Below are 27,073 nucleotides of genomic sequence, written 5' to 3'. Positions count from 1 at the left end.
CCCTTTGTTCTGTCTTTCTGTCTGTCTTATTCAGTAAGGATACACTTTCTATTCCTTTAGCTCTCAATTCCATGTGGTTTATTTGTCAGCATTTCCCAATTTGCCTGCATCCTCATACTGCCAGTGTTGCCAGAATATCCAGATTCAGCACTATGTAGATGGCATTGCACTACTTGATGTTCTCCAAGCCACCCTGGTTTAGCTTCAGGGTCAGCCTTTAGGAGAAATGCATCTCATGGGATGAGAAATTCTGTGAAAATTGTAAAATCCAGAAGTGTTTTGGTTGTCAGGTAATGCTCTTTCTGGAATTTCTTTATGACTAAAAGTTTTTTATATCATTCCCGTAGCTTTTGAATGCCAGCATTACCTGTAACTTTAAAAATGCTAGAAAAGTAAGAAATTAATTTAATTCTAGCTATTACTACTCAGTGCCTATCAAATAAAAAATTCAAAATTCTTTCCTGACTCTCTAAGATGTAGTTTATCAGGAAGCAGAAGTCTTTGACTCAAGAGCCAGCTCTAATCTGGCAGAAGAACATACATATGTATCCCAGAGCATCCTCTGGTGTTGGTAATTGTCCACTGTTGTCTGGATCAATTTTTTGTAGTAGCCATGTCCCTCTGCACCCTGTCTCTGCCTTCTTCACACGTGCTGAAGGGTATTTATGATCTGATGAAAATGTTACTGTCACCTGCCATGCAACCTTTTTTTGTCGCTGCCTGGCATAATTTTACACAATTGTCATGTGGTGAAGGATCAAGACTTTGTCCCTGCAGTCTGTGTGAAAGAGTGGAAATAGGCTGCACTCTCTCCTTCTACTCACTATGTTTTCCAGCCCAAAGATTCCTCTTCCTCTACAGGGGTGTTTGCACTGCATGCAGGTTATAACCTTGTGTCTAGACAGGACTCTTCTCTTACCTGCTCTGTGTAAGCTTGTGGTCTTATGTGAGCTTCAGGTAAGCTCCAGGCCATATGCCTGTTGTCCTGTTTTCCCTCTGCTGATGTCCTCCACTGATTCCAATCTAGTTAAGTCTTGGAAAAACTCCATATTCTGTTCCCATCTTCCCTCTGTTAGTGCTCTTACTATGTGTTGACTGAAGAAGTTTATCTAAGGCTGCAAGATTGTGGTTATGTATCTTGACATAAGATTGTGCTCTGTGTGGGCATACAAAATTCAGTGTAGTTTAATGGGTTCAAGTTTTAAATTTTTTTGTTATGGTCTGTATAATGATGGTTTCTGTTTATCATGGTTACTGTGTGGACAGGCCTAGGCTTTTTTCCTGTAGTACGTGATAATTCTGCAGCCGTTCTGCAGTCTTATGTTAATAAAAAAGTCAAGAGTTTTATTATATCTCATGTTAATATTTATTTATGGACTTATCAATCAGAATTATCTTATTAAGAGTGTTTTTTTAATATCTGTAGGAAAGTGAAGCTGTAGTTTTATCATTTTGACTTCTAGTAGTGTATCAAAGATGATATGGTTATTGGAAAGATGGTTCTAAAATATTGACAGAGTGCAGGGTCACTTTGCTAATTCAGAACGTTTGTTATGATAATAGTGCTTTGGAAGGCTTTATGTTCAATCAGGCAGTGTGTCGTTATTGGTCTGGGTTTATGTTGGATAAACTCTACACTGCCTGTGTTCCCACAGCAGGCGTTATGTGCATAAAGGCACCGCAAACACCTGTCACAGTTCAGCAGAAACACAGTTGGTTGCCCATGCCTGTTTTGGATCAGTCCTATGTCACTTCACAATTTCTACAGAAATCTAACATTAATGAATGAGCTGAATGGAATTAAGCATTCCCTATTCTCAGTAATTGAAATGATTCAATTTCAAGTTTCTTGTGCAAACAAACAAAGCATACCACATCAGAATTTTTCTTTTTGTTTGGCAGTGTGAAAGTCTTAACCAGCCACTTCTAAGTGTTTGCAATACCTAAAAGTATGTTAAATTATATCTTTGATTATCCTATGCATTGATCTCTGGCAAGATGTCTCTCCAGCCATCATACTTGCCTTCTGGGTTTTTTAAAAATATTAATAATGTGTTAGAAGTCTCTGTCGCAGAAAGATATAATGATAAAAGATATATTCATCATGAATCATTCAAGCTTGTAACTCTGTATAGTAAAAATACAGAATATAAAATTAATTTTGATTGTAAACTTGATTTTCATCTTCCTGCTTTCTTTGTGTATGTATTACTAGACTGGATTAAAAGTCCATGGAGTGGTTATGTGTGACTGGCAACATAAGGTTGATCTTACATTGTTTTTTTCTTTGAAGTGATACTGCCTAGAGAACCAGCTGGTTTCAGATGAGAAAAAACATAAATGGCTTACAGTGTCCATAGTCGTGGAGATGCATTCCTGATAGAGTGCAAGTTTAGTTTTCACCTGTGTGTCTCTATTGTTTGAAATTTAAACATGCAGCAGTGTGACTAATAGAATTTGAACCAGGTTGTTTGCACCACAGGTTCTGTCTAGCGACAGCTAATGATGGAAAGATGGATGCTAGTGTCTTTACAAACAGTTCATGGGTGAGTGTCTTAAGGAGAAATGGGAGTCGGTGTCTTTGAAATGAGTCTTGGTGCCTCTGCCAAGCTGCAGAACCCAGACAGTTTGACTCCTGAACTTAAGAGCAATAGACAAATGGGTCAGCACAAAGTCTCTTGCAGAACCTACATAGTCCGAATTTCTAAATTCTGGAAGAAAATTACATGTTCAAGGGGGGATTGTGGTAAGTGGTTTGGGAAGGCTGTATCTTCCTAGAACTGCAGCCACTGGGGAAAGGAAGATGTCAACATATGGACAGGGTTTTAGGATAAAAGGGGTCTGCATCCTCTGAAACCTCGAGAGAGAAACGCTCGTGTGGCCAGGTGGGCTCTCTCCCTTTATTCAAATAATTGCGTAGGACTCCTCTGTCTCCTTCATGGACAGTAGCTTGTCATGGAGTGATTTTCCACACACAGGGGACAGGCTGTTTTAACCCACTGCTGAGAGGGTAACAGAAAGTTCTTTCTAGATCCCTCATGGTGGATTAAAGTGAAACGAGACTGAATGACCAGTGTGTATACACATGGCTGGTTTATTTCAGAACAGTATGGTTCCATTGCAAAGGAGGTGTGTATCTGCTTTGGTTATTATTAATAGAAATATATAAAAGTATAACAATATCACTTAGGAAAATATACAAGGAAAAGAAAGGGTAAGAGTACAAAAGAAGAAGAAAGATAGCACTACCCATCCAGCACTGAGACTCGATTGTTGCAATATTGTTGTCTTATGTCAAAGTTGTGATCACAGTCTTTATCTCTTGGGGCTGGAGAAGTCCCCCTGTTGTGGTTTGGAATGGGAGGAAATACAGGGAAGTGATGGGTGGGAAGCAAAGATTCAATGGGTTAATAGTATATGTTCAGGTGGGAAGGCCCAGGTACCTCCCCTAGGAGTGGAGCCTTACACTATGAAATATTGTGGCTCATGCACAGTCTGGGGCTGCTTCAGGGGACTTTGGAGGTTTGTGGCCCTTTCTAAGGCATGACCACTGTTTCTCATGACTGCACAGGTTGAGCCAGTTGTGACTTTCCAGAAGGAATTATTACCTTCAGGCTTACCTATGAGTGTCCCCATACCTCTCCCAGGGGGTGGTTTTACACTTGAGTGTCATCAGGAGAGGACATTGGCATGATAAGAAGCATTACCCCACCTTGCAGGATCTGCTTCTTACTGGCCTTTTTGGTACGGTGTGGTCATCCTCTGGTGGCTGGGTGTGCACCTCCTCTGCACCTGGGCTGTTCTTAGAAGATCAGTGGTTTCACCACACACCCAAAAATTCTTCTCCTCCCCTTTGTTTAGGGGGTGCCAATCTGGCTTCAGCAAAGCACCTGTTGCTTTTGCAAATCTGATTTTTGAGTCATTAACCTTTAACATGTCAGTTCTCATGCAGGCTTCAGGTTTCACACAAACTTGGGAGTGTCAGGACTTGTCAGGTTTTGTCTGAACGTGCCTTTGCCTACGTGGAGCTTTGTTTGGCTTTACTTAGCTGCAAACCCAAACCTGCTCTCTTTTTTTCTAGTTGTTGGGTGGCTACTGCTTAGTTAATTTCCTTTTGGCTTGTCCTTGCATAATTGTGTGGTATAACCATATTTCCTTCAGCAGATAGTAGTAGCAAGTAGTTATTATGTGTATAATGATGTATTTGTGACCCTGACAGAATGGTGCAGTGCAGAGGAGCATTGTCACGGTGTGATAGCAGAGGCTTTGCAGGTGGGGGCACAGGATGGGAGTGTGGCAGCAGAGGGTGAAAAGAGGGTACTCAGGATGTTCCCCTTGCTGGGGACCCCAGTGCTGTAAAGAGGTCACCAGTGGTTGGTTGGTAAAGAGGTGCAGTTTGGGAGCTGGGCAGAACCAAAAGTGGTGAAGGAACAGCTCTCAAGGAGATGTCATACAGGCTGTATGTGGTGGGCAGTAAATGTGGGTGAATGCAGATGAATGAAGCCAGGGCATGTTAACTCAGCTGGGGGTTCTTGGAGTGGGGAGGAAGAAGTCAACATCATTTTCCTTCTGAGACCACCTCTTCCACCCCTGCCACCACTGAAAACTTCATGGTTGTCCTCAGACAGGAGGTGGGACACTGATGGGTGGCTCACTGTAACGCCCTCCCTCAGCTGAAGCCCACTGTCCTAGGCCCAGAAAGGTGCCATACAGGAAGGCCTGGTGGCAGCAAAGATCTAGGAAATGTGCAATAACTTTTTGTATTTTTATGAAGACTTTCTGTGGTACAATTATTTTTCCCAAGTTTTTTGTCTGCCCATCTGAGCAGTGGCTCACTGACCAACAGTCCTGCACTGGCAGAGAAAGGATGAATATTACACTGATGGTATATATTTCCTCTTAAAATTAGTTCTTTGAGTTATACCTTTTAAAGAGTTGTTTCAGAAAAACTGCAAAACCAATCTAGGTTTTATATGCTGTTATACATTAATGAAACACTGTATGAAATGTATTATCCATTCCTAAAGAAATCAGAACTCACCTAGGGCAGCATATCCATGGATTTGGATGGTCTGAGTGAAAGTAACTGGGAAGGAGTGGTGAGTTGGCACTAGATTGAAAAGCTCTTTTGACCACCAGCTGTCATTAGTGCCATTTCCCAGGATACACCACCAGAAGCTCAGAGCCAGAGACTGTTAACTTGCCCAGCCCTAACAACATAAATGGGGATGGTTTATTCTGTTGGTTTCAAATAGAATTTTGGGTTGGTATTGAAGCAGAGTTCCACCAGTTTGTGATAGTACTAATTGGTCTTTTTTTTAATATAAACTGGGATAGTCTAAGATTATGTTAGGTCTGTTTCATCTGCACAAATGTATTTTTATAACCCAGTACTTTCCATCTGTTCCAACAGAATTCGTGTAAAACTATTGCTGTGTTAGAGTAAATAAACTTGGCAATTCCTTTGGGTTTTTTTAACCCTCAGGAGCAATCAGCAGTTTTAATAGAGGTTTCATCCTAAAATTGTTTGTGTACATCTAGCCAGAGATGGCTGTGGGTTGTGATGAAACTCATGGAAGCACTGCTGATCTTACCCTTCTCATTGCTTCTCCCTTTCTTTTTTCCCTTATGGCTTCTGAATCAATATAGCTTGACAATGAAAGTTACTGTGAGGCTGAAAATTATTTGTTTTCTGGTGAATTACTTCTCCAGAGGTTATGAAGAGGTATTGTGAATGTTTTCTTAAGCTTGCACATCAGAGATATGTTTGCTTTCTTTCCCGTTCTTCCAGTGCCCTGAAGAGTGGGAATGGTTTGAACAGAAATGAACAGGTCATCCTAATTGCCTGTTAGTCAGTAGAATCACTGTTGTCTCACCTGTGAGCCTGTTGTAAGAAAACCAGTTATTTTGACAATAATGTAAAATTCTGAGAAATTTTCTGATCTGCTGTTAGGTGCAGGGCATTTAGAATCTAGAGATCTGGAAGCTAATAGCTGCCTTTGTTGTGCTCTGACAGAATAGAGGAGGAGAGGGTAAATAGCTGTGGAAGGGTGACTGCTTAAGCTGCCACTGAGTAATTTGTGCAATTCCTCTGCAGGTAGGTCAAGTGGGCTCTTCACTGGAGTGGGCTCTTTGGATCCTACGTCAGCTTAGGACTGATCCTTGCACGTTCAGTGGTGCCATTGAGGCTGAGGGGTAGTGCCTACTAGGTAATAATACAGTTATGTTACAATTAGGAGTACAATGAGTACTGTTCTGCACATTAAAATGTGATTAGGATGCTCCTTTCATTATCAGGATCTTCTGTGAAAAAGTGATGTGGCCCATCATTAAGTGAGGGAAACAGAAATGCTTTTATTTAATGAACTAGAGAGAATTCCTTTCCCCATGGTTTGATAAAAGTGTGAGAGAAGCAGTGTGTGCTTTTATAATACAAATATGATATACTGAAAATATTTATTTTCTAAAAATTATTTTGCATGAGTAACCAACTGTGTTTGCAAACTGCTGAGTGCTTTATTTCACAACCAAGAAATCTTTGCATGCATTTAAATGTAAGTCTAAAGAGGAAGAGAAACATAAAGCCATAGCACCCAGAGAGATTTTGACAAATTAATCTGAAGTGAACCCCATATTTATCATTCAAGATGTCAGAGCTGTTGAAAGCAAAAATATTTTTTCCAGTCAATACAAATCTTTATTTTTTTTAAATTTTAAAACTAGAAAAGCAGATTTTAAATTGCTCAGTTCTGTAGTTACTGTGGTCTATTCTTCAAGGCCAAAATTCTGTGATTTCTGATGGGAGAATTGAATTGACTTTTGCTTATCAGCTTGGTGTAACAAAGACTTAAAAATGTACAGAGAAGAAAGTTCAGATATTGATCACTAAAATAAAGTAAAATTTGAAGGGAAGTGTATTTGGATAAGGAGAGTAAATACCACTTTTTAGTGTACATCTGACAACATACACATAGCAGATAGTGGGTTAGAGATTGTAGGGAGCATCAAAGGCTGTGATGGTTCCTGGTGAGCCACCACTGCTGACTAGACCAGTGAAGCATCTGATTTATGCATGTGTCTTGTTTCAGGTCAAGCAGTACAAAACACTCGGCATTAGGGGGCATTTCTGTGCTGAGAGGGTGGTCAGGTACTGGAGAGGGCTCCTAGACAGGTCACTGCCCCAGGCCTGGCAGTGTTTAGAGGCATTTGGGCAATGCCCTCAATAATGTGATTTAACTTTTGGTCAGCCCTGAAGTGGTTGGGCCTTTGGACTGGATGATCATTGTAGGCTCCTTCTGACTGAAACATTCTATTCTAAAAAACTTCTTGAGCACTGGACTGTTATTTTGATAAATTTTTACAGAGTTTATGAAACTATGCAAACAAAGATAAATATGTTTTAACTTTATCTTATTTAATGATCTCATTCTTTCCCACCCTGGGGAAATGGCTCTCATAATACAGAAAAAAAAATTATCCCAGCATTTCCAGTATTATTGCCATGGCTCCCATTAATTTATTCCCCTTAGACAGCTATGCTGTTGCAATTGTTTTGGAAGGTCCACACCAGAATGGGGAGGTGCAGAATGAATTCCTTCCAGATCTGTGCTAGTAGAATAATGATTTCTGCACAGATGATCCCAGATATGCCTGTTTCTCAAAAAAAAATTTTGGTTTTTTTCTCCCTCTCTCATAATTGATCGAAATTCCTTTTCTATTTGCATTCTTTATCTGTAAGACTTAATGGACATAGACAAAAAATATACTCACCAAGTTCATTTAAAATACAAGTCTCTTTCTCTCAATACTTTGATTAGGAGAAACAAAAAGAAGTTTCAGATATTTCTGGTTTCTGAGTTTGTGAGCTTTCCTGAGACAAAACAGCTTACTACCAAAGACAGTGCTAAAAAATACACTTTGTATTACTCAGCATGTTCAGAAAGTGACATTGAAAATTAAGAGTACAAAGACCACCTAAAGTTCTAGAAATACATTCGGTCTGCTTTCTGGTTTGTGTTACCATTCCTTGTAGATTGTCCTATGCACAGTCACTGTGTAGTTTTCCTATATTTAAAGGAGCACTTTGATTGTTATTCCCCTGAAATGAAAACACACAAATGAAATTGAGCTGCCTATTGAGGTGTTAGGTGATTTACTGGCGAAATGAGACTCTTTTTTATTCTTTTTTTTTTTCCTGTTGACACTTTTTCTTTAAAGTCCCTTTTGAAATTGGCTGCATTGCTTGAGCAGCTTGCCAAGTTCTTACATGACTATTTTGGCTGGCTCTTTATGATTTGGACAATCAGGCATGCTGCAAACTTTGCTGAAGAAATTGTTTATTTGTAGGAAAGTGTGTGAGGGGTTGAATTGAGGGTGTTGCAAGTTGTACTAGTTCAAAACCATGACTTCATTGCATGAACTTGTGGTGTTGTGAGGTCCCCAGGACAAGGTGAGAGATGAAAATTTGACTCCAAGTTCTCAAAAAGCTGATTTATTATTTTATTATATTATATTAAAAGAAATTGCATACTAAAACTATAGTAAAGAAAGAGAAAGGATGCATCAGAAGGCTAAACAAGAATGAATAATAAAAACTCATGATGACCAGAGTCCTGACACAGCTGGACTGGGATTGGTCATTAAATCAACACAATTGACATGGAACCAATCAACATGCACCGGTTGGTAAGCAACCTCCAAAGCACATTGCAAAGCAATCTGATAATTATTGTTTACATTTCTTTTCTGAAGCTTCTCAGCTTCTCAAGAGAAAAATCCTGGGCAAAGAAGATTTTTCAGAAAATATTGTGGTGACACGAACTGACTTGAATTATAGTGTTAAACTTGGGTGTCTACCCTGCAATCCTTTCAGGGATACTGCTTCTGTAGAAATGTTCTTAACTCATTAAAGGTTCTTTATCTTTAGATTCTTTAGGATTCTTTAAGAACCTGTAGATTCTCATCTACAGATTCTTACCTTCTTTTTATGCTGTTCCTATGGTGGCTGCTTTTTGCAGCTGCTGAAGGTATCAGGATCAACTGAGCTTTACAGTACCAAGCCAGTCTATGTTGGTATGTATATTGGAAAATAGAGGGGAACAAAACTTAAAAAGGAGCACAAGAAGAGTAGGAAATATCTAAAGTACTCAAAGCACCTTATCTCAGTAAAAGCATGACTAAAATTCCTTAATCCTAATCTACAGTGACAAGCACTAACATAGCAATTATAAGGTCACTGTATGGTCATCATGCAGAGGAATTAAAATTGTTTGGAATTCTAATGGTGAGTATGGGAGGCCTGTTCCAAAATCTAATGTACCATTTGTTCCATGTAAGTCTAATTTTAAGGTTTTACTGCAATTCATTTTGGGATAATCCAATTCTGCCAGGAATTAGTGGTGTATCTAGATATGTATAATTAAGGAGGAATAGGAGGCAATTTTGATTTTGGGTTGGCAATTCCAATATTGCAGAACTTGCTATACTGTCTTTTAAAGCAGTTTGTAGTGATTGTTGTCAACTACTGATTTGGGTTCACTGATTTTCCTGGGTTTCTTAATACTTCCAATTTATATTTGCATGATTTTCATCAAGGTAGGATATGGTTTCACTGAGTATAATTGTATGCATAAAAATTACATTTCTGAATGGACTAGAGAAGTTCAGAATAATTAATGTGTGCAGAATTCAGGCGTATTCACAAGTAGTAATATTAAAGCTAGTGTGTACTTTAGCTAAATTAAGTAAAACAGATCTGCCCAATGTTCTTTTCAAGCTGTTTTTTTGTTCATATTGCTTGTTCTGAAGTGTGAACTTGGCAATACCTATATTTAGAATACAGTATCTTTTCATTGCTGAAGTATTAATTGGACCACTTAGAACACCTGTATTGAATAAGGTATTAATGTGCTTTTCAGCACTGTTCAGTAGCACAAAAATAATGTAATTCAAATCTGAATGAGCGAGTTAATGGTGACTCTTGAAGAGGCTCTACTAGTTATTAAAAATAATCAGCTATAAGGGATATAAACTGGTTCTTTTCCTTCCTTTTGCTCTGGTGTAGGATCAAAGACCTTTACTAGAAATAGTAGCTATCTGACATGTTCTTGAAGACAATGGATATTTCACATCATGTCTCCCACCTTTAACAGTGAGAGATGGTAAAACAATGGAATAAAGTTCAACTTCTGTGCCTGTGGTGCAGAAGATTCAGTTTATGGTTGAACCTGTTCCTACTTGCTCTGTCTGCACTGAGGTCAGCTTCCATTTGTAGCAGTTTTTCCCTCATAGATACAGTCTATATACCTCTGGTAATTTCTGTTATCATTGAACCCCAGTGGCTCCATATCTGTCTTAGATTGCAAGAAATTGGAGTGTCCAAAACATTATTGCTTGAATTGAGTGTTTGTCAGTATTATTATGAAGAAGAGATGATTAGTCTAAAATGGCATTTTTGTTTGTGTGTTCCAGTATGCCTTTTCCCAGAGGTACAAGAGTCCTGACTTGCAGTCAATTTGTGGTCAGCTGTAATGTCTAGGACTATTTTGATATAACTGCTGTATATCCAGCTCCATGTAGATATGCTGCATTTTTGCTCTTAAGTTTAATACTTTCCAGAGTTTATTAGCTCTTTCTTGTCTCTTTTCAATGGCATCTTGTTTTCAGAACATTCTTCTAGTCTGTCAAGACAGTTTTTAATTTTTTTTTTAAATTATGAAATATTGGTAACTATGCTGAGAATGGTTTCTGACCAGTCCTGATTCTTTAGAATTGTTAATTTAAGTCTGTTCATCTGTGAATGATTCTCAACTGGCTGAAGTGTGGATATGATATTGGGACTGCATTCCATAACAAAATGAATATTTATTCCTAAGTGTGTCCTGTGTATGGATTAGTTCTCTTTACCTTACTTGTCCATGACATATTCTTAGGGATACTTCCTTATGGCTCTGAAATCTCATAGCCAAGCTTTTGAGTAAAATCTAAGGTTTTTGGGTTGAGCTGGCAAGTTAATCTCTGGTAGACCTTTGTGATTTAAAGGTATTTCTCTTTCTGATGCCTGTTACATGTGTATATAACATACATGTGGTTGTTTTTTGATTCATGGTATTTGAGTATATGAACCACAGTTTGCTCAAATCCAAAATGGATAATAAAATGAAATGTGAGCTGACTCCAGTGTTAGTGCTGGCTAAGTCTTGTGTATTAGGAGGGGAGAAGACTGAAGTGACTCTTGATTAAAAATGTTAAAAACGCGTGTGCATTGGTATCTGATTTGCATATTTCACAAATTTTTTATACCTAAGATTATTTTTATCTCTTTTTTTTCTTTTTAGAAATCTTTTGGACAGAGATACATTTTCTAAATCTGATCCAAGTGAGTATATATTTTATTGTTTCTTCTTATTACGTATTTTAAATGTGCAAACACTGGAATAAAATTAGGTGGGTGATTTTTTCAGTGTCAGTTAGGTTTGCGTTTTCTTTGTGACAATTACTCAGAATAATTAAGTTAAACTTGAATAAGGTACACTTACAATTAATGTTATGTGAACTGGAAATTTAAAGACTGTTATTAATACTGCTTTCCTGAGCTAAATAGTCTTTTATTTAGTATTTAAGCTAAAGTTTCCTAAAATTAATAAATTCTGGAAAGTTGGGCTGTTTTTTCTGTTTTAGTATCTGTTGTTTTAGATATTTTTCAAAGCTATTAGGCAAAATACTAAATAAACTAGAAGCGTTTGTTGCTGCTAGTACATACTGTCTACTAATCTTAGAGTCAAATACTGAAAAATAAAATTAGGTTAATTAATCTCTGAGAAACACTGTCTTTCCTGATCAAAAATGTATGATGTTTTTTTAGTTAATCTGTTCAGAATTGTAAGCTAGTGACACTCACTTTCCTCATAAACTGAATTATGACAGGATCCCCCAAAACTCTCATGTCTATGAATTTATGATGGGACTTTTGATTTAAAATCCATTGCTATTTTCCTTTATATGAAAACTTTAATAATGGAACCGAGATCACAAAATATTCCTTTCTTTTCTGATAATGTTACTCAAAGGATTTTTGTGTGGTTAATAGACTGGTCCTTAAGTTGTGGTGTCGTCTCTCCTACAACTGTCCATTTGCTTTCATCCATAAGTTCAATTTCTTTCTTTAAGCCTGGGCTTTTCTTCCTTGGGATACCACATATTGTGCTTACTGGCACTGGAAATAACCCAAGACACATATCCTTGTATCAAGTGTCAGGACATGCAGCCATGTCCTTATATTTGAATACTGAGTCATTTGTGTACTTTTGTTAGAGTATACGTTTTCATTCTGCATCAAAAAAAAAGTCTTAAGAGAGATTCTACAGTAAATTTTTGGAGGGAAAAGCTTCTACTTCCTGGGGAAAACGACAAGAAGTTAGGAGTACATTGAAGTTTGTAACCTGTAAAGCTTTAAAAACAAACAAACAAAAAACAAACAAATAAAAAACCAGAAGACATAGGCAATACCATGCCTTTATGTGAAGATCATACAGAAACAAAACTGAGTGTTTTGCATATTGATAAATAATTTTAGCTGACTAAAAAAAATGGTAAAAATTAGCTGGGGGTTGGATTGGATGTTCTTCAAAGGCCACTAACAATTCTGTAATTCTGTTAAAAAAGACCCTTAGTTAAGCTGTTTTGAAGAATGCTCAGTGACCTGTTGCCTGTAATGAATTCAGAGATCTCTCATATTGGCAGAAGTGATAGGCTGTCTATAGTTCTTAAGCTCAAATATTATTAAGGACGAGTGCTTCACGTTTTTGTCAGCTAGGGCACTGTTTAGGTTGCAGGGTTTGAGTGTGTTTGAGCTCACTGCAGTGAGAGCTGTGTAGGGAAGGCCATGAACACCCTGTGACAGTCACAGCTGGTGCCAGCCAGCTCTGGAAGCCACAGCAGCAGCTCTGCCTGCCAGAACTCTGCCAGCCAAGGGAGCACACAGTGCCCTGCTCAAACTTGTCCCAGTGAGAATGGGCCAGCAGCTGTGGGCTAGAGACAGGGCTGCTGCCAGAGCCCTGCGTGCAGACAGACTGCTGGGGATGCCTTCTGCAGAGGAGATGCTCCATGCAAAGGGCAGCACCTCCAAAGGCTCTGTAGCCTGTGCACAGCCCCATAATGTGCAGCTGGGCAAACCAAAGAGATCCTGGCTGGTAGGTGACCCCTTCTGGGAAAAACATGGCAACAAAGTGGCAGGAAAACCTAAAGAAATCTTAGTATCTATTTTGAAATGTTTCTTAGAAGTAAACTAGTGTGTTTTAATGAAATCAGAATATATGGGAATATTTTAAAAGTATCATAAACTTGCTTATCAATTTGAGACATATTATTTTTCAATTAATGTAAATAGCTTTTTTAAAGCACTCAAATTGGTGGTGTGGTTTAGGGTCTGGTCTCCAGTTGTGAGTACCCAATTATGCTGCCAGTCAGGCCTGTCTGTCGCAAGTAAGCAGTATAAAACCATGGAGTGCAGTAATACTGTACTTGGTGAAGAGAGAAGGGGGAAACTGTTGACTCTGGAAGTACTCATACTGTATTTGCACTCTAGAAATTCCTTGTCAGAGCAGCTTTGATTTTGGGTATTCTCCAAACAGGGTACATCCAGTTTTAGTACTCCACAGGTTTTTTAATAGCCATTTAGTTTGTTTGCTTGTACTGTCCTTTAGTTGGGCACAGAGATATGGCCCTACTGTAAAAGGGATGAGTAGTATAAAACATTCTTGTTCTTCTCTGTTTGGAAGTACAGCAGGACAGCTTTCCTCGGTGTCTGTTCATTGGACAAAGGCCATTCTTAGGCTGCTCTGTATACAGTAGGTTTATTCTATAGCTAAAAAGGGTCAAAATCAGCATCCTGCCAAATCCCCACTTTTACAGCCACTGAATTTACAGCCATTAGATCTCAGAAGAAAGAACCATGTAAAGTCATTCTGTATGCTGAGGTCTCATTGCTTTGGGCTAGGCCAGTTCTAATATGCTTTTCATACTCCAGTGTATTTATCTAAGGATCATACTGGTAGGGCAAATCCAATTTTATCTTCTTGGTCTTTTTCTCAGAGGGACGCACAGGAATGTAGCTGACTTCCATGTCAATATAAACAGCCTTCTCCTGAAATTAAAAACAAACTTGTGATTTTCCTGGTTCTCTTAGCAGATATGCTTGGCCTTTTTTTTCTACTGTAATTGTTACTCAGTATTCCAATTCTGACCACTTCCCTGAGATCTAGAATATCCATGCCAAGAGGAATCTGTCACTTTGCATGCCCAGAGGCAAGTGACAGAAGTAACTGTAGAGATAGTAGATATGGATGGGACAGGCTTGAATAGCCATTGTTCAGGAAGTATTTCAAACAATACTGAATCCTCTTACTGACAGTGCTTTCTGCTCAGTGGAGTGAAAGCAATCATATATATTGATTTACTGTAGTGTTTGGAGCATTCTGCTCTCCCAGTTTGGGCACCATTTTTTCTAGGAATATATTTTTTTTAAATCTATGGGTTTTATTGATTTGGAGTTTTTTCTTGCAGAAAGCTGAGCTAAGGTAGTGCTTCCTTGATGAGGTAGGGAGAAGACCTTCTGAGGAGATACAGATTAATGATTTTGGCACGTTTCTTCTGTCTAATGACGGGCAGAACTGTTTTCTTCCCATGCCCTGACAAATCAAGCTGAGCCCTGCAGAGCTGTGCTGGCAGCAGCACACTCCTCCTGGGGAGCCCTGTGGCTGCTCAGTATTGATCATCTAAAGAGCCCAGGATGAATGACTGAAAACATAAAAACTCTTCCCTGGGGAATTTCCCCATGGAGGATAGTAACAATTAGGAGAATCTCTTGGCAGATGGGACAGAGGGACCTTAGGGCACCTCTGCCTGGAAAGTCTAAAAGCTGGTCAGTGGAGAATATTGGGGAGCCCTGCTAGAGCTGGTACCATGGAAAGATTTAGGTAGCCTGGGGAAAAGGTCAGTTTCATTGTGGGTAAGTCTTCCTTGGAATGGAATGGGTATGTTGTTGTGCTTGGGAAAACGGGGATGGGCAATGTTGATGTAACAGCAGTTGCCAGACTAAAGGATAAGCATATATTCATTGAAAGGGAAAGGACCAGAGCAGGTAAGGGGGGCCCAGTCTGTTTGGGAAAACATGAAGTGCAGGCTATAATAATCTATAATATTTTGGGAACTGTGTCTGTAACAGAGTAGTAAGTGTTGGCATTTTCACCTTCTTTTTCATTACAACACTTAATTAAATTTACCTTGGATATTACATTGTGGTCTCAGTGTTCAGGGTTAAAAATTACTAAATATTAATATTCCTGACTGTAGATGTAGCTGTATCTGCTCTTGGAACAACTCATACAGCAAAGCCTTCCAAAAGGGTTTCTCAGTTACTCTTCATCACTGTGCTGCTGTGAACTTTCTCATTGCTCCCTCAGTTTTTGAGACTATGAGAGAAAAACTAATTTTTTTAGCTCTGTCTTAGGATGTGGCTGCATGATATGATGGCTTTTGAAATATTATTTATCCCCTTGTATTCCTTCTTCTCCCTGATGACAATGCTGTTAACTATTTTCTGCTACAAGATGGGTTGCTTTATGGAGCCTTTAATCTCTGGTTTGAGCATTTCAAGTGCTTTAGATCAGCTTTACCGTATTTATCTGCATTTCTCCAGTTGGATATTATTTTGACAAAGTTTTTTAGTGATTACTGCAATTAGTGTATCAGGATCTTTACAAAGCTCTCTCCAAGAGCCATTTGAGATAGTGAATCTTAACATTGATGGAGAACAGTATCATGGTTGGTTTCCTAAAATTTATGGGGTGCATTTTAGAGGAAAGATAGAAAAAAAAAATTAAAATTTTCCTCATTTACAAAGTATTTATCAGAAAGACTGAAATATATGTCTTTTCTATAGCTTTCATTAGGGCTGACTTTTTTTGAAATGTCAGTTTGAGATGCACATGTGTATGTCAGACTTGTACCTTTTACTAACAATAAAATGTTGTAGGAGGTGGCTGCTTATTAGTCTATATTTTTATTATATTTAAAATATTGGCCACATCTGCAGCCTAGAAGGGCTTATTGCAGTCCACAGCTAGTAGAGGGTTGTTTAGCCTGAAGAAAAGGAGATTCAGAGGTGACCTTCTCTCTCTGCAACTCCCTGAGAGGGGGTTGTAGTCAGGTGGGGTCTCCTTCTCCAGGCAGAACTGTCAGAACGAGAGGACACAGTCTCAAGCTGCACCAAGGGAAATATAGGTTGGATATTAGGAAGAAGTTTTTCACAGAATGACTGATAAAATACTGGAATGACCTGCCTGGGGAGGTGGTGGAGTCACCATCCCTGGATGTGTTCAAAACAAGTCTGGATGTGGCACTCGATGCCATGGTTTAGTTAACCATTAGTTAAGGTGTTTACACACCTTTAGTTAAGGTGTTCAGGGCATGGGTTGGACTTGATGATCTTGAAGGTCTCTTCCAAACCTGGTCATTCTGTGATTCCGTGATCTTCCACTGATCTCTGTGGTGACCAGTGACAGGACCCGAGGGAATGGCCTCAAGTTGTGTCAGGGGAGGTTTAGGTTGGGCATTAGAAAAAGATGTTTTTTCTGACAGGGTGGCTGGGCACTGCAACAGGCTCCCCAGGGCATGGTCACAGCACCAACCCTGACAGAACTGTGGGAGTGTTTGGCCAATGCTCTCAGGCTCATGGGGCAGCTCCTGGGGTGTCCTGTGCAGGGCCAGGGGCTGGGCTGCCATGGTCCTGATAGCTGGGTCCCTTCCAGCTCAGGATATTCTATGATTCTACAATTCTGGATAGATAGGCAGAAGTTCAGTAACCTACAGAACTTTCTTTAACTGATTTCATAGCTTCTATTTCATTCTGTTTTCTCACATTTTCCCCTTTCACTTCATTCTTCGTGTAATACACTCCAGCAGGCTACTCCAGAGTGTGTTGTAAAAATAGGCTTTTTGGTTTGGGTTCACTTTACTATAAACAGTAACCAAAGGTAGGCACATGATTGCCAAGGGTTTATTTAGAGTAAATGGAGAAAGATGGACATCTCCTGAGAATTATTTTGAATATTTTTTTATAAAAGCTTTTTTTAATCTACAAGACATCTTACTTAAAACATAAAAGTGTTAACTTTTAGCTTCTATGTGAGCTAAAATATTGAAATTGCTTTTTTCTGTTTCTCCTCTTATTTGCTACTGCCTAAGGGGATTTTTTTTTTTTTGGTATGGAGCAAGTGCATTATAAGTAAGACAAAAATGTAGTTAGAAGGTTGACTTCATTTCTGCTTTGGTCTCTTGATGATTCTGACTTCACTGAGAACAAAATCAAACCTCTACCTTTGCTGTTCAAGGCTACAGTCTAAAACAGTATTATTTTCACCTTCTTTTGAAAAACAATGATTTGTGCAGGAAGAGAACTTGCTGAGGAAAAAAATGTTGAAATATCTGTATTTCTGTTGTTTAGAAAGGATTTGAAGAGGAGCTTCAGGTAAAAATTCCTTTATCATAGTTACCTGCAACTAGTTCAAGACTGTAGAAAATAAAGTTTATAATGCTCCTTCAGTACAAATGATTTGTACTTAAAATAGTGTTTAAAAGACCTGATTATAATCACTGCACCCCTGTCACCAGTCCTTGTGATAAAAGCTGCAGCTTAATGTGTAGTGAGTGCTCTACTGAAAATAGAGATCTCAGTGACACCTGTGGGATTGTTCTGCTGGGTCTTTCAAAATCAGGTTAGGTCAACAAATGTAATTGATTCTATTTTTTTAATCAGGCTTTAAAAAAATAAAATACACATATGTGAGATGCTTAAATATATATAAATAATTTGAAGCAAAATTAAGGAAGAAAACGCAAGAAGTCTTTTTTCCTTTTTCTGGTTCTGTTTCCCGTGTTTCTTTTCAGTAGAGTCCTCATTTGGGTTTTTTTTAACTTTAATTTTCTTCTCTCTCGAAGGAAGTATATTTTAGGGTAATTGTGCATTAGATAATCTGGAATAGCCTGACCACCCACATTTAAAGAAGACCTGCTTTTATCCAATTTTGTCTTTAAAGACTGTCAAGTGCTTTGCTGGAGGTCAGGCATAAGTGCCACCTCCCATTTTAGAAGCACTCCATTTATTAGCTGATTTCTGCAACAGCTAGACCACATGATCACCAGTCTGGTTGGGCTTGTTGACAGCTGAAGGAAAACATTACTATTTAATTGTCCTAGTTACTATTTTCCACAGCACAAGAGACTACAAAATTAGTTCACTTAATTGAAGGATATGTTAAAATTTGAAAATAACCAAACTTTTCTTTTCTTTCCTTTCACAGTCTGTGTTTTGTACACACAAGCAATTGGAAACAAAGAATGGAGAGAGGTAAGCTGCATATTCATAGATGTATAAACCTTTTGGGTATATTTAAGGCTGGGGGTCCTGTGTACTAGCAAACATTTAAAATATAGTCCCACTCATTTCAATTTCCTTATCTGTATCACACATTTCCATCAAAAAAGAAAACAAATTAGGGAAAACACGTGAGTTTCCCATTTTACAGTTTCCCTCAGATAGATGAAACCAGACTTGGCTGTCAATTTGGATGGGGTTTGTGGCTCTCAAGAGAGGAAGATATTCAAACATTCAAACAGGACTGAGCTGTGGGGGTGGTCAGTGTCAACAAAACTAGTCTGTAGCTGTGGTAAAGATCTACTTTTGAATTTTTTCTTTTAATTAAAATGTTTTCAACTTGAGAGGGGCTGAGGCACCTCCTATAAACAGTAAGAAGGAAAAGGCATTTGCCAGAATGCAACCATGCATTTTGCATGCATCAGAGAAGGGAGTGTTGAAGAGAGAGCTGAACTGAGGTGAAGTCGGAGATGGAGAGTCCAAAAATTATACGTTTTTTGCAGCAGAAGGATTGTGTTCCCTAATATTTAAAGCTATCTGAAATAAACAATATATGCAAGCTTTTGCTTGCTCTTGTGTTTGGTTAGGGTTTTTCTTTGGTATGCATTTCTTCAGGAAACAGTGGATTTTTGTTACTGATTCCAATTTTAGTGGATTTTTATTGGCTTTGGGAGACGATGTTGATGAAGTTTAGGTCATACAATACAAGCTATGCACCACTCTGTATTGACATACGAGTTCTTCTGCCACTCTGTCTTCATCCACGGGTCTATTCATGTGAATGCAGTCATTTTCTTTCATGGCATCTGTTAAAGAGAGTTTTACAGGCTGTCATGTATCTCACATATTCCTGGTATTGGCAGTCTAATTATGCTTCCTTATAGCATATAGCTTAAACTTACAGTTTTCTTTTACAGTTTGGAAGAACAGAAGTAATTGATAATACTTTAAATCCAGATTTTGTGAGAAAATTTATAATGGACTACTTCTTTGAAGAAAGAGAGAATCTGCGGTTTGATTTGTAAGTTAACAGTTTTGACTCTCATATTGCAGCCTCTGTGAGCATGTAAAGTTTTGTCCAGCATAAAATTTACTTGAAGAGAGATGGTATCTATTGACATAGGATAAATTAATGTAATACACAGTTGATTTAGCATTGCATCCTCAGAAATAAATGTGTAATGTAATAATGAGCGAATTTTAAGAAATTGGCAGATGTTAACTAGTCGAAGTACAATTATGCTTACAATTATTACTTTCAGAAAATAGAAATGAAAAGATGTCAAAACGTTAATATAGTCTTGCAACACAGCCAGCAAAACAGGTACAGATACACTGTCCAGAGCCAGAATTTTCTTTACTATGCATCTAAATATACTAAATTTTAAGATTTTAAAACAACAGCAGTTGTTCGAGAAGTAGATGGCTTCCAGATTTTTCCAGATGTACTCATTTCATTCCACTGGTGGAATTCTTGTGACTTTCACTTCATTCTTTGGAAAACAGAATTGAGAGTCCAGTTACCAGGTTATGTCACCACTGCATGTCATCTCTTATATTTCAGTCCTTTCTGATTATTTCAGTGTTTGTGATAATCAAGGTTGGTTTTGATTTTTTTAATTTTCATCCTCTTTTTTCATTAGCAGTTCTTTCTTAACTTTGCCCTAGGAGAGAATATGAATAACTCTCATAGATAATTAAGTTTTTGCTGCAGTTTTGCATCACACTATGCATTGTGGCCACAAATTTTCTTTGTATGTACTTTTTTAGTTGAAAACCCCTTTTCCTATTTCTTTTCACTTCCTTTGTAAGGTGTGCTAGACCACCTATTTCAAGGAGTGAAAGGAAATACTAAAGCCAGGAAGATTACAGGGTGCTTTGAGGTGGCTGGGTACAAACCACAATGGAAGCCTGATGCAGACTTTATTTGTAGTTTTAAAAGTTAGGTTTAATGTCATTCAATCTGTGGAGTATAACTATTGTGGGTTATTTAAAATAAGTTTTAAGTCAGAGCTAATCAATTTGTGAAATAAAGAATTTTTTCCAGGTATAAAGCAGTGCTGAAATAGCCACACAGTGGGGGCTGTGTGGAAATCTGTGTCTGTTTGCCTCCTGCTTCTCATAGGATGCATGCAGGGTATGGGGAGGGGGCAGTGCAGCAGAAATGAGAAGTGAAAGAACTGAACTGAAAAAGAGAAAGCTCAGTCTACAGAAAGAAAGGGGAGTCTGTAAAGACTTGTGGATAAATGTTGTCTGGAAAGGACTTGGACCTGGAAGGGAAAACTCAGTTCCCTGTTTAATTCTTCATGTAGTCAGAGAAATGGACTCCTGTCTGTTTATGAAAAGCTGTAAATATGACATCTTCTTTGTGCTCATCAGAAAGACCTGACTGCTTTCTGCTGCTGTCCTGGGTTACCTGGGCATGAGTCTGTTCTGAACTCAAAGCTGTTGCTGTCTTTGCCTGCAAGTGACCATATAGTGATATTGTGTGAATTTACTGTAGAGCCCTATAACAGTGATAGATGAAAAATTAAATATCTTAGAACTCTGAATTAGAAATGTGAATCTCACATAGCCACTGATGGATTAAATCCCATTTCTGAAGCTTTTGAAAGCTTCCTATATTCAGTTCCTTGGCAAAATCGTATGCTACTGTTGGCTAAAGTGGTTTTTTTCAAATAAATTCCTTGTATGATTCATATATTTTGCAGGGAAAAAAAAAACAAGTGGCAAGTATATCTTTGATATTTGGTGGATCAATAAATGAGCATGACCTCTCCCAAAATGTACAGCCACAATGTCACAGGCCCCTTTCTGCTCACTGCTGGTACTTAGGAAGTAATTTTGCCAGTGGAGTTGTTCATTGTTTTACTTCTCTAGCTATCCCTCAGGTCAATTTATAAGTTGTATTTTTCTGTTCAATTTCACCAAACAGTTTGCTTTTAATTGGAGGTATTAACTGAAGTTAATAGTATCTGTAGGAATTTCTTTTCTTTATGAATATGTTTCTAAGGCTTTGGCTGTGCTGCAGCGCATCCAGCTGTGTTATGGTATTCCTGCCATCCTGACCTGTGATCTGGTCCATGGTGCATCCCAGCACCAGCTGTGGCAGCTCAGCCAAAGGGATGGCATTCCATGCAGGACAGCCTGACATGGGCAGTAACATAACAGATTAAAACTTTTTCAGTTTAGTAACTGGCATTGAATCTGAACAGATTGTTTGATAAAACTATTACTTGGATTATCTGATAAAGATGGAAGACTATCAAAGTATAGAGATTAGTAAACCTGTATGAATTTCTTACATTATTTTTTTCAATATCTCTTAAATTCAGAAAGTAACTTTTTTTAACTCTCTGACTTGATTATGGAAGGGAAACGATGACATTTTATAGCTGGAGGAAGGCCAAGATTATGATAAACTCAAAAGAACAAATAAAACTCTTGCTAAAAGCAGTTTAGTTTATTGTTATTTATTTCTATCTGCTAACTTAAATGACTGAAAAATTACCTAAGAAAATAATTTACAAGTTAGTTTGTTTTCTAGGGTTAATTTTTAATTTTTGGTCTGCTTTTTGCCATCTTTCACTGTGCAAAAAGGAATATCAGAAGAATTTCTCTTTAAAGCTTGCACTTTGTTGAAAGTGATTTAATTTCAACAACTAGTGAACCATAGTCCTACATATGATGACTCAGTTTGTCTTCCTTACTGGGGAACTTCCATTCACATATCTGGTTGTGTAAATTTCACACATGGCAAGAGGTGAAAAAATTGTTTGGGTTTTGTTTCTTTACATAATTGTCCTCAGATGTGTCATCTGGCAACTCTGATATAAGTTTCCTTTTTTTTTTTTCCTAAGCTATGATGTTGACTCAAAGAGTCCTAACCTGTCAAAACATGTAAGTTCTTCCTCACTATTGTAATTCCTTGTGTTAAAGTGCTTACATTTCTTAAGTTTGTTTATTTTCTTTTGACTCTAAGTAATACCAGGTACACAGAGACAAATACAGTGATTGGCTATGAGTGAAAACACATAAGTATAATGAGTATAATGTTAATGGGACATTTCTCTTGCAAAGGGCATATTTGAGCATGCATGTATACCTTTTCAGATATGTAATATGCTGCAATTAGTTGATACTTTTTTGGGTCCTAAAACTGGAGCATGTTTTTACTGTATGTCAGTGTTAGAAGAAATCTTCAAAACAACATGAGTATAAAAGTGGGAGTGATGAAATAGTAACTTTAACATTTAGAGATGCAGGAGTGGAATTCAGACGCTTCTCAGTTATATTTTTTTAAAAATAAATACAGGGAGGCTTTGGTAAGAGACCATTTGAGAACCTGGAGCAAAGGAGAAGAGGATAGTAGAAGGAATACTCTGTGTGTGCTTCACAATGAAAAGATGAGACTTTTAGCCATTGATCTGCAATTACATCCTCACTGTAGTGGTTGTGTAGTACCTTAGAATTACATCTGTAAGTGTAACCTACTGTTATGTGAAATAGGTGGTAGTGGGTCTGTTTATGATTCACTGTTGCATAGTTATTACTAAGATGTGGTGTTCAGCAGAATCTGTTCTTCAGTAGGGAACAGCTTAGATAAATGGGAAACCACACTTCATTGTGTGAAATATGGATTCTGAGTTTTTATGATTTTGCATTTCAGGATTTTTTGGGACAGATGTTTTGCACACTGGGAGAAATAGTGGGATCACAGGGGAGCAGACTGGAAAAATCAATTGTGTAAGTAACCTGGAATGTTGGGTGAATGGATACTGCTGCATGAGTCTAGAGTTGTGGGCATTTTTTGCTGTGAGATATCTTGATATGCAGAATTGACAGATATGGCTTTTAAGAGAGAGTAAACAGTTACATGCAATAGAAATATTTCTTTATATAGGCTATGATAATTTAGGTTTCATTTTGGACAATTAGCAAAGGAATTAACTAATCCATAATTTTTGTCAATCTTGTTACATCTTGCATTAGAAATAGCTTGAGTGTACTAATCTAAAAATGTTTGTTTTGCTTTGCAAATTAGCACATCATAAAACTTTAATTACCTTTTGTTCAAGCATTTGAGTTCCTGCAAAAAACCTTCCCAAAGACACAGTGAAGAATCAGCTGACCAGATTATCAGATTTCTAATAAAATCACACAAAATTATTAACATCAGCAAATACTGTGATTATTAGACAACAGTATTTTGTGATTCTCCCCTTAATCCCATTCTGGATATTAAACTTTTAAAAACATATCTAGGAAATAACCTTGAGGACTGGTACAGTAAGTGTCCTAATAGAGAAATTGTGTTAGGCTTTGTGATTAAAAAGGTTGTCTGTGAGCAAACAAGAAGAGGGTCCCAGTGGGGAGCCCAAATACTTGCCCTGGCTGCTTTCAGACCCATCCCAGGAGAGTCAGCAGCTTGTGGAAGCCCATCTCCACACACTCAAAGATCACAGAGGCACAAGGCACAGGGAGCTCCAGTAACACAATTAAGGGAACAACCCCTGCCCAGCTCCAGGGCTGTCCCAGAGCCCCAGCACAGGGGATGGCAGCACACAGCAGGTCACTGCTTGGTCTGGACATGTTTTAGTTCTTGCTGGCTGCACAGTTTGAGCACAGAAATACTCTCTTGTCAGTTGGGACTAGAGGTTAGCCCTATTTTCTTCTACAAAAACAACTACTCACTGACTTTTCACTGTGTCGGCCTGGCTCATGCCAGCTGCCACAGCACATTGCACTGCCACAGCTCCATGGGCTGGGTTGAGTGATTGTCACTCGATTGTACTGGGAGCCTGTGGTCACTTGGTCAGAGAAAGTGCTAATTTGAAGACACTTATATTTAGTAAGATGAATCTTACCTGACTTTTAAAAAGTCTTCAAATTTTTTTTTCGTCCTCAATTAGTCAATTATTCAGCACAGTACACGGGTTTTTTTCTGAGAAAATTTCTGAAATTTATTTTGAACGTGTAGAATAAAAGGCATTCATTCAGCAGTTTAATATTTGGTACAGGTTAAATGAAGTCTGAAATGAGTTACAGGTGAAGTTTAAAGTTTGAAATTATCTATTAGAAAAGAAAAAATATCAGTGAAGATTCTGTGGAAAGGAGGTCTTCACAGACCTCTTGGCCTGTGTAAAATATTTTCTCTATCGTAAATAAGCATTTCTCAGGTCTGGGTTCTGATACTGTCTTGTATGGTAGTTACTAAGTGGACCCAACACGTGGGTAGACATGTGTTAATGAGAGAGTGTTTGACTTTTTTTAGTTCTTCATAGTGTCCCTGTTTATTTTGTCATTGCTGCTTTTGACAGTGCTGTGACTGGGCAACTGTGCCTGAGTGATTGTCCATTCTGGACTCTCTGAAGTCTGGGTGTCTAGGACACATTTCTGTTATTCACGAAACTTTGCAATGCATTTCAAGATTGTTTGCTTTGTAGATGTGTGTTTAATGTCTCTTAATAGTCAAACAATGAGAGTTTAATTGACAATATTGCATGTCTTACCTTCTTAGGAATATTTACTGCTTTGAGTTTACTGTTCTCTTGATGAAGTCAAGTCTGTGTTCTCATAGCATGAATGCTCTTTATGATCTATGAATTAAGAGAGCTTTATCTTTTCCCCATATTTCTGAAGTTCATTAACATTTTCCCTCTTCAGTTCTCTGCCAATGGATTACAAAGAAGAGAAAGCTTGGTGCTGTTTTAGTCCCAATCAGCCACCCTACAGAAGTAGCACTTTATATACTTAAGCAGTTTGAGAAGCTTGAATTCCATTCTCTGATTGGCATTCAAGTAAGCTCTGATGTTCCTTCAAAATGAAAATTAGAAAGACTTGAAGCTTATTATTCTCTAGAAGAAGCTTTATCTACTTTAGACATTTGAAAAGTCTTACATAATTCAGGGTTCCATGGCTGCTGTGAGCTGTCCAGCTCCAAGTCAGATTGTGTATCATCAGGAAAGGTTCCCTGAGGAAGTGTGCAGTGAAAGGGTACTCTTGTCCTTCCTCAGAGTTAAACACCTCAAGCCTAGAGGGTCACCATTGCTGTGGTCAGGCAGGAAGGCTGAAACACCCTGCACTGATCTTCATGGCAAGTACAAAAGTGAAGGTACACAATTCACATTTTTCTTTACCTATGTGGCATGCATGCCTTGCAGTTTCATTGGTGTTGCAAGCACCAGTGAATTGCACCTCTGAGGCATGAACCTGACAGTATTTCTTCTTGGCAGTTGTGAGATTGTCTCCTGAACCTCCCTCTCTGTTTCTGAAACCATTAAGGATTTGGGAATTTTGTGCAGTCTGTCACAGGAGAGTCTTGCCCTCAGTATTGTAGTGTGGTAGCCTGTTATCCTGTGACAGTGAGCATTTTTTGTTCAAGAACATACTTTAGTGTTGCACTTTATTGTACAGACTGGCCAGATACAGATGTGAACATTTGTTTTGGATAATTTCTATTGGAAAATAATTCCAGTAATTCAAAGAAGGTGAAATGGATACTGTGACATTTTAACAGTAATGTTTGTTCTCTTGACCTGTTGGGTGATTAGATTCATTAAATGCCTTCTCAAGACAAGCTCCATGTGTAGGATTTACTCTGCCTGGCTCTCATGTTCCAGCTGTACTGGCATGAAAGGATAATGTGCAAATTCCTCTACTTCCCAAAATGCTGTGGTTTCCTTTTTCTCTCAAGAGTGTCACCTGCTCAGACATCATCCAGAATTAGATCTCTGCACGTTCTGTCTTCCTTGAGAGAAGATGTTAGCCACATTTATAACTCTAAGCAATGGTTTTTTTCAGGATCTGCTAAGTGCATTCCTGTAGGGATTTCCTTTGATGAGGAGATAGGGCCATTGCAAAGCTTAATGAGCATTCTATGCTAGTTATTCACATCTGAGTGCCACTGCCTGCTAATGAGGCTCTACTGGAGCCAGCTGGCCTATTATGTGAAGTTCTTTTTCCTGTCATTTTGCTGTGAACATAACTGATAGAAAAATACCTGAACTTCCTATATTTGTCCTGTCCTTTTTTCGGTGGGTGTGACTATCAGAGGGCCAGGCTCTGCAAATTCAGGGATAAGCCTGTAAATTTTTGAATGACCTGAAAGATGTTCCATCCTCTGCCTCATTGCAATTCCAGCTTCCGAAATTGGAGGCTCTTTCTTACCACTCAGGTTTGAATTTCCACATAAATGGCCATCTTTTACACAGGCTCTGTAAAGGTCCTCCTTTCAGTCCTTGTTAAAGCCCAAGTATTCTTCAGAGTGTCCTTTTAAACTTCTCTTGGTGCTGCAGATGTGGTGTCTCAATTGTGGAATCATTTATTCTGAGGAGACAATAATTATTTCTCAAGACTGTATCCTATACAGACATGCAGGTATTGTTGAAAACCTTTTTTTGATAATGGTTGTCTGTTCTGTTCCTCTAACAATGCTCCTCTACCTGCTCCTTCAAATACTGTCCAAAAAGAGGTGATCACTGTAGAGAAGCCTACAGATTCTGGACTCTCAAGCCAGTAGACACACTGAAATGTAGATTTTCACATTTTATTTTCCTTTATTTAGTTTCACACTTGGAGTGGCACATCTTCTATATCTGACTTTCAGATAACTTGCCCTGAATGGTAGAGTTGACTGCA

The 27,073-nt window shown here is 38.3% G+C and overlaps 1 protein-coding gene across 3 annotated transcripts in view; it reads left to right on the top strand.

Annotated features, from left to right (window-relative positions):
• CPNE8 (copine 8) overlaps positions 1-27,073 on the top strand; it is a 71,701-nt gene that overhangs the window by 2,540 nt on the left and 42,088 nt on the right. For all 3 annotated transcript variants that reach the window (XR_010438708.1, XM_064702806.1, XM_064702808.1), the window contains exons 2-6: positions 11,337-11,377; positions 18,360-18,406; positions 19,351-19,454; positions 22,294-22,333; positions 23,103-23,179. Coding sequence is in view for 2 of the 3 variants with exons in the window: in XM_064702806.1 (XP_064558876.1) it covers positions 11,337-11,377; positions 18,360-18,406; positions 19,351-19,454; positions 22,294-22,333; positions 23,103-23,179 (309 nt within the window). In the remaining variant the exon portion in view is untranslated. The remainder of the gene's footprint in view (positions 1-11,336; positions 11,378-18,359; positions 18,407-19,350; positions 19,455-22,293; positions 22,334-23,102; positions 23,180-27,073) is intronic.

This window comes from Zonotrichia leucophrys, chromosome 1A, assembly GCF_028769735.1.
Source record: "Zonotrichia leucophrys gambelii isolate GWCS_2022_RI chromosome 1A, RI_Zleu_2.0, whole genome shotgun sequence".
In the NCBI taxonomy this organism is placed as follows: Eukaryota; Metazoa; Chordata; class Aves; order Passeriformes; family Passerellidae; genus Zonotrichia; species Zonotrichia leucophrys.
This window is presented reverse-complemented; position numbering and strand designations above follow the sequence as displayed.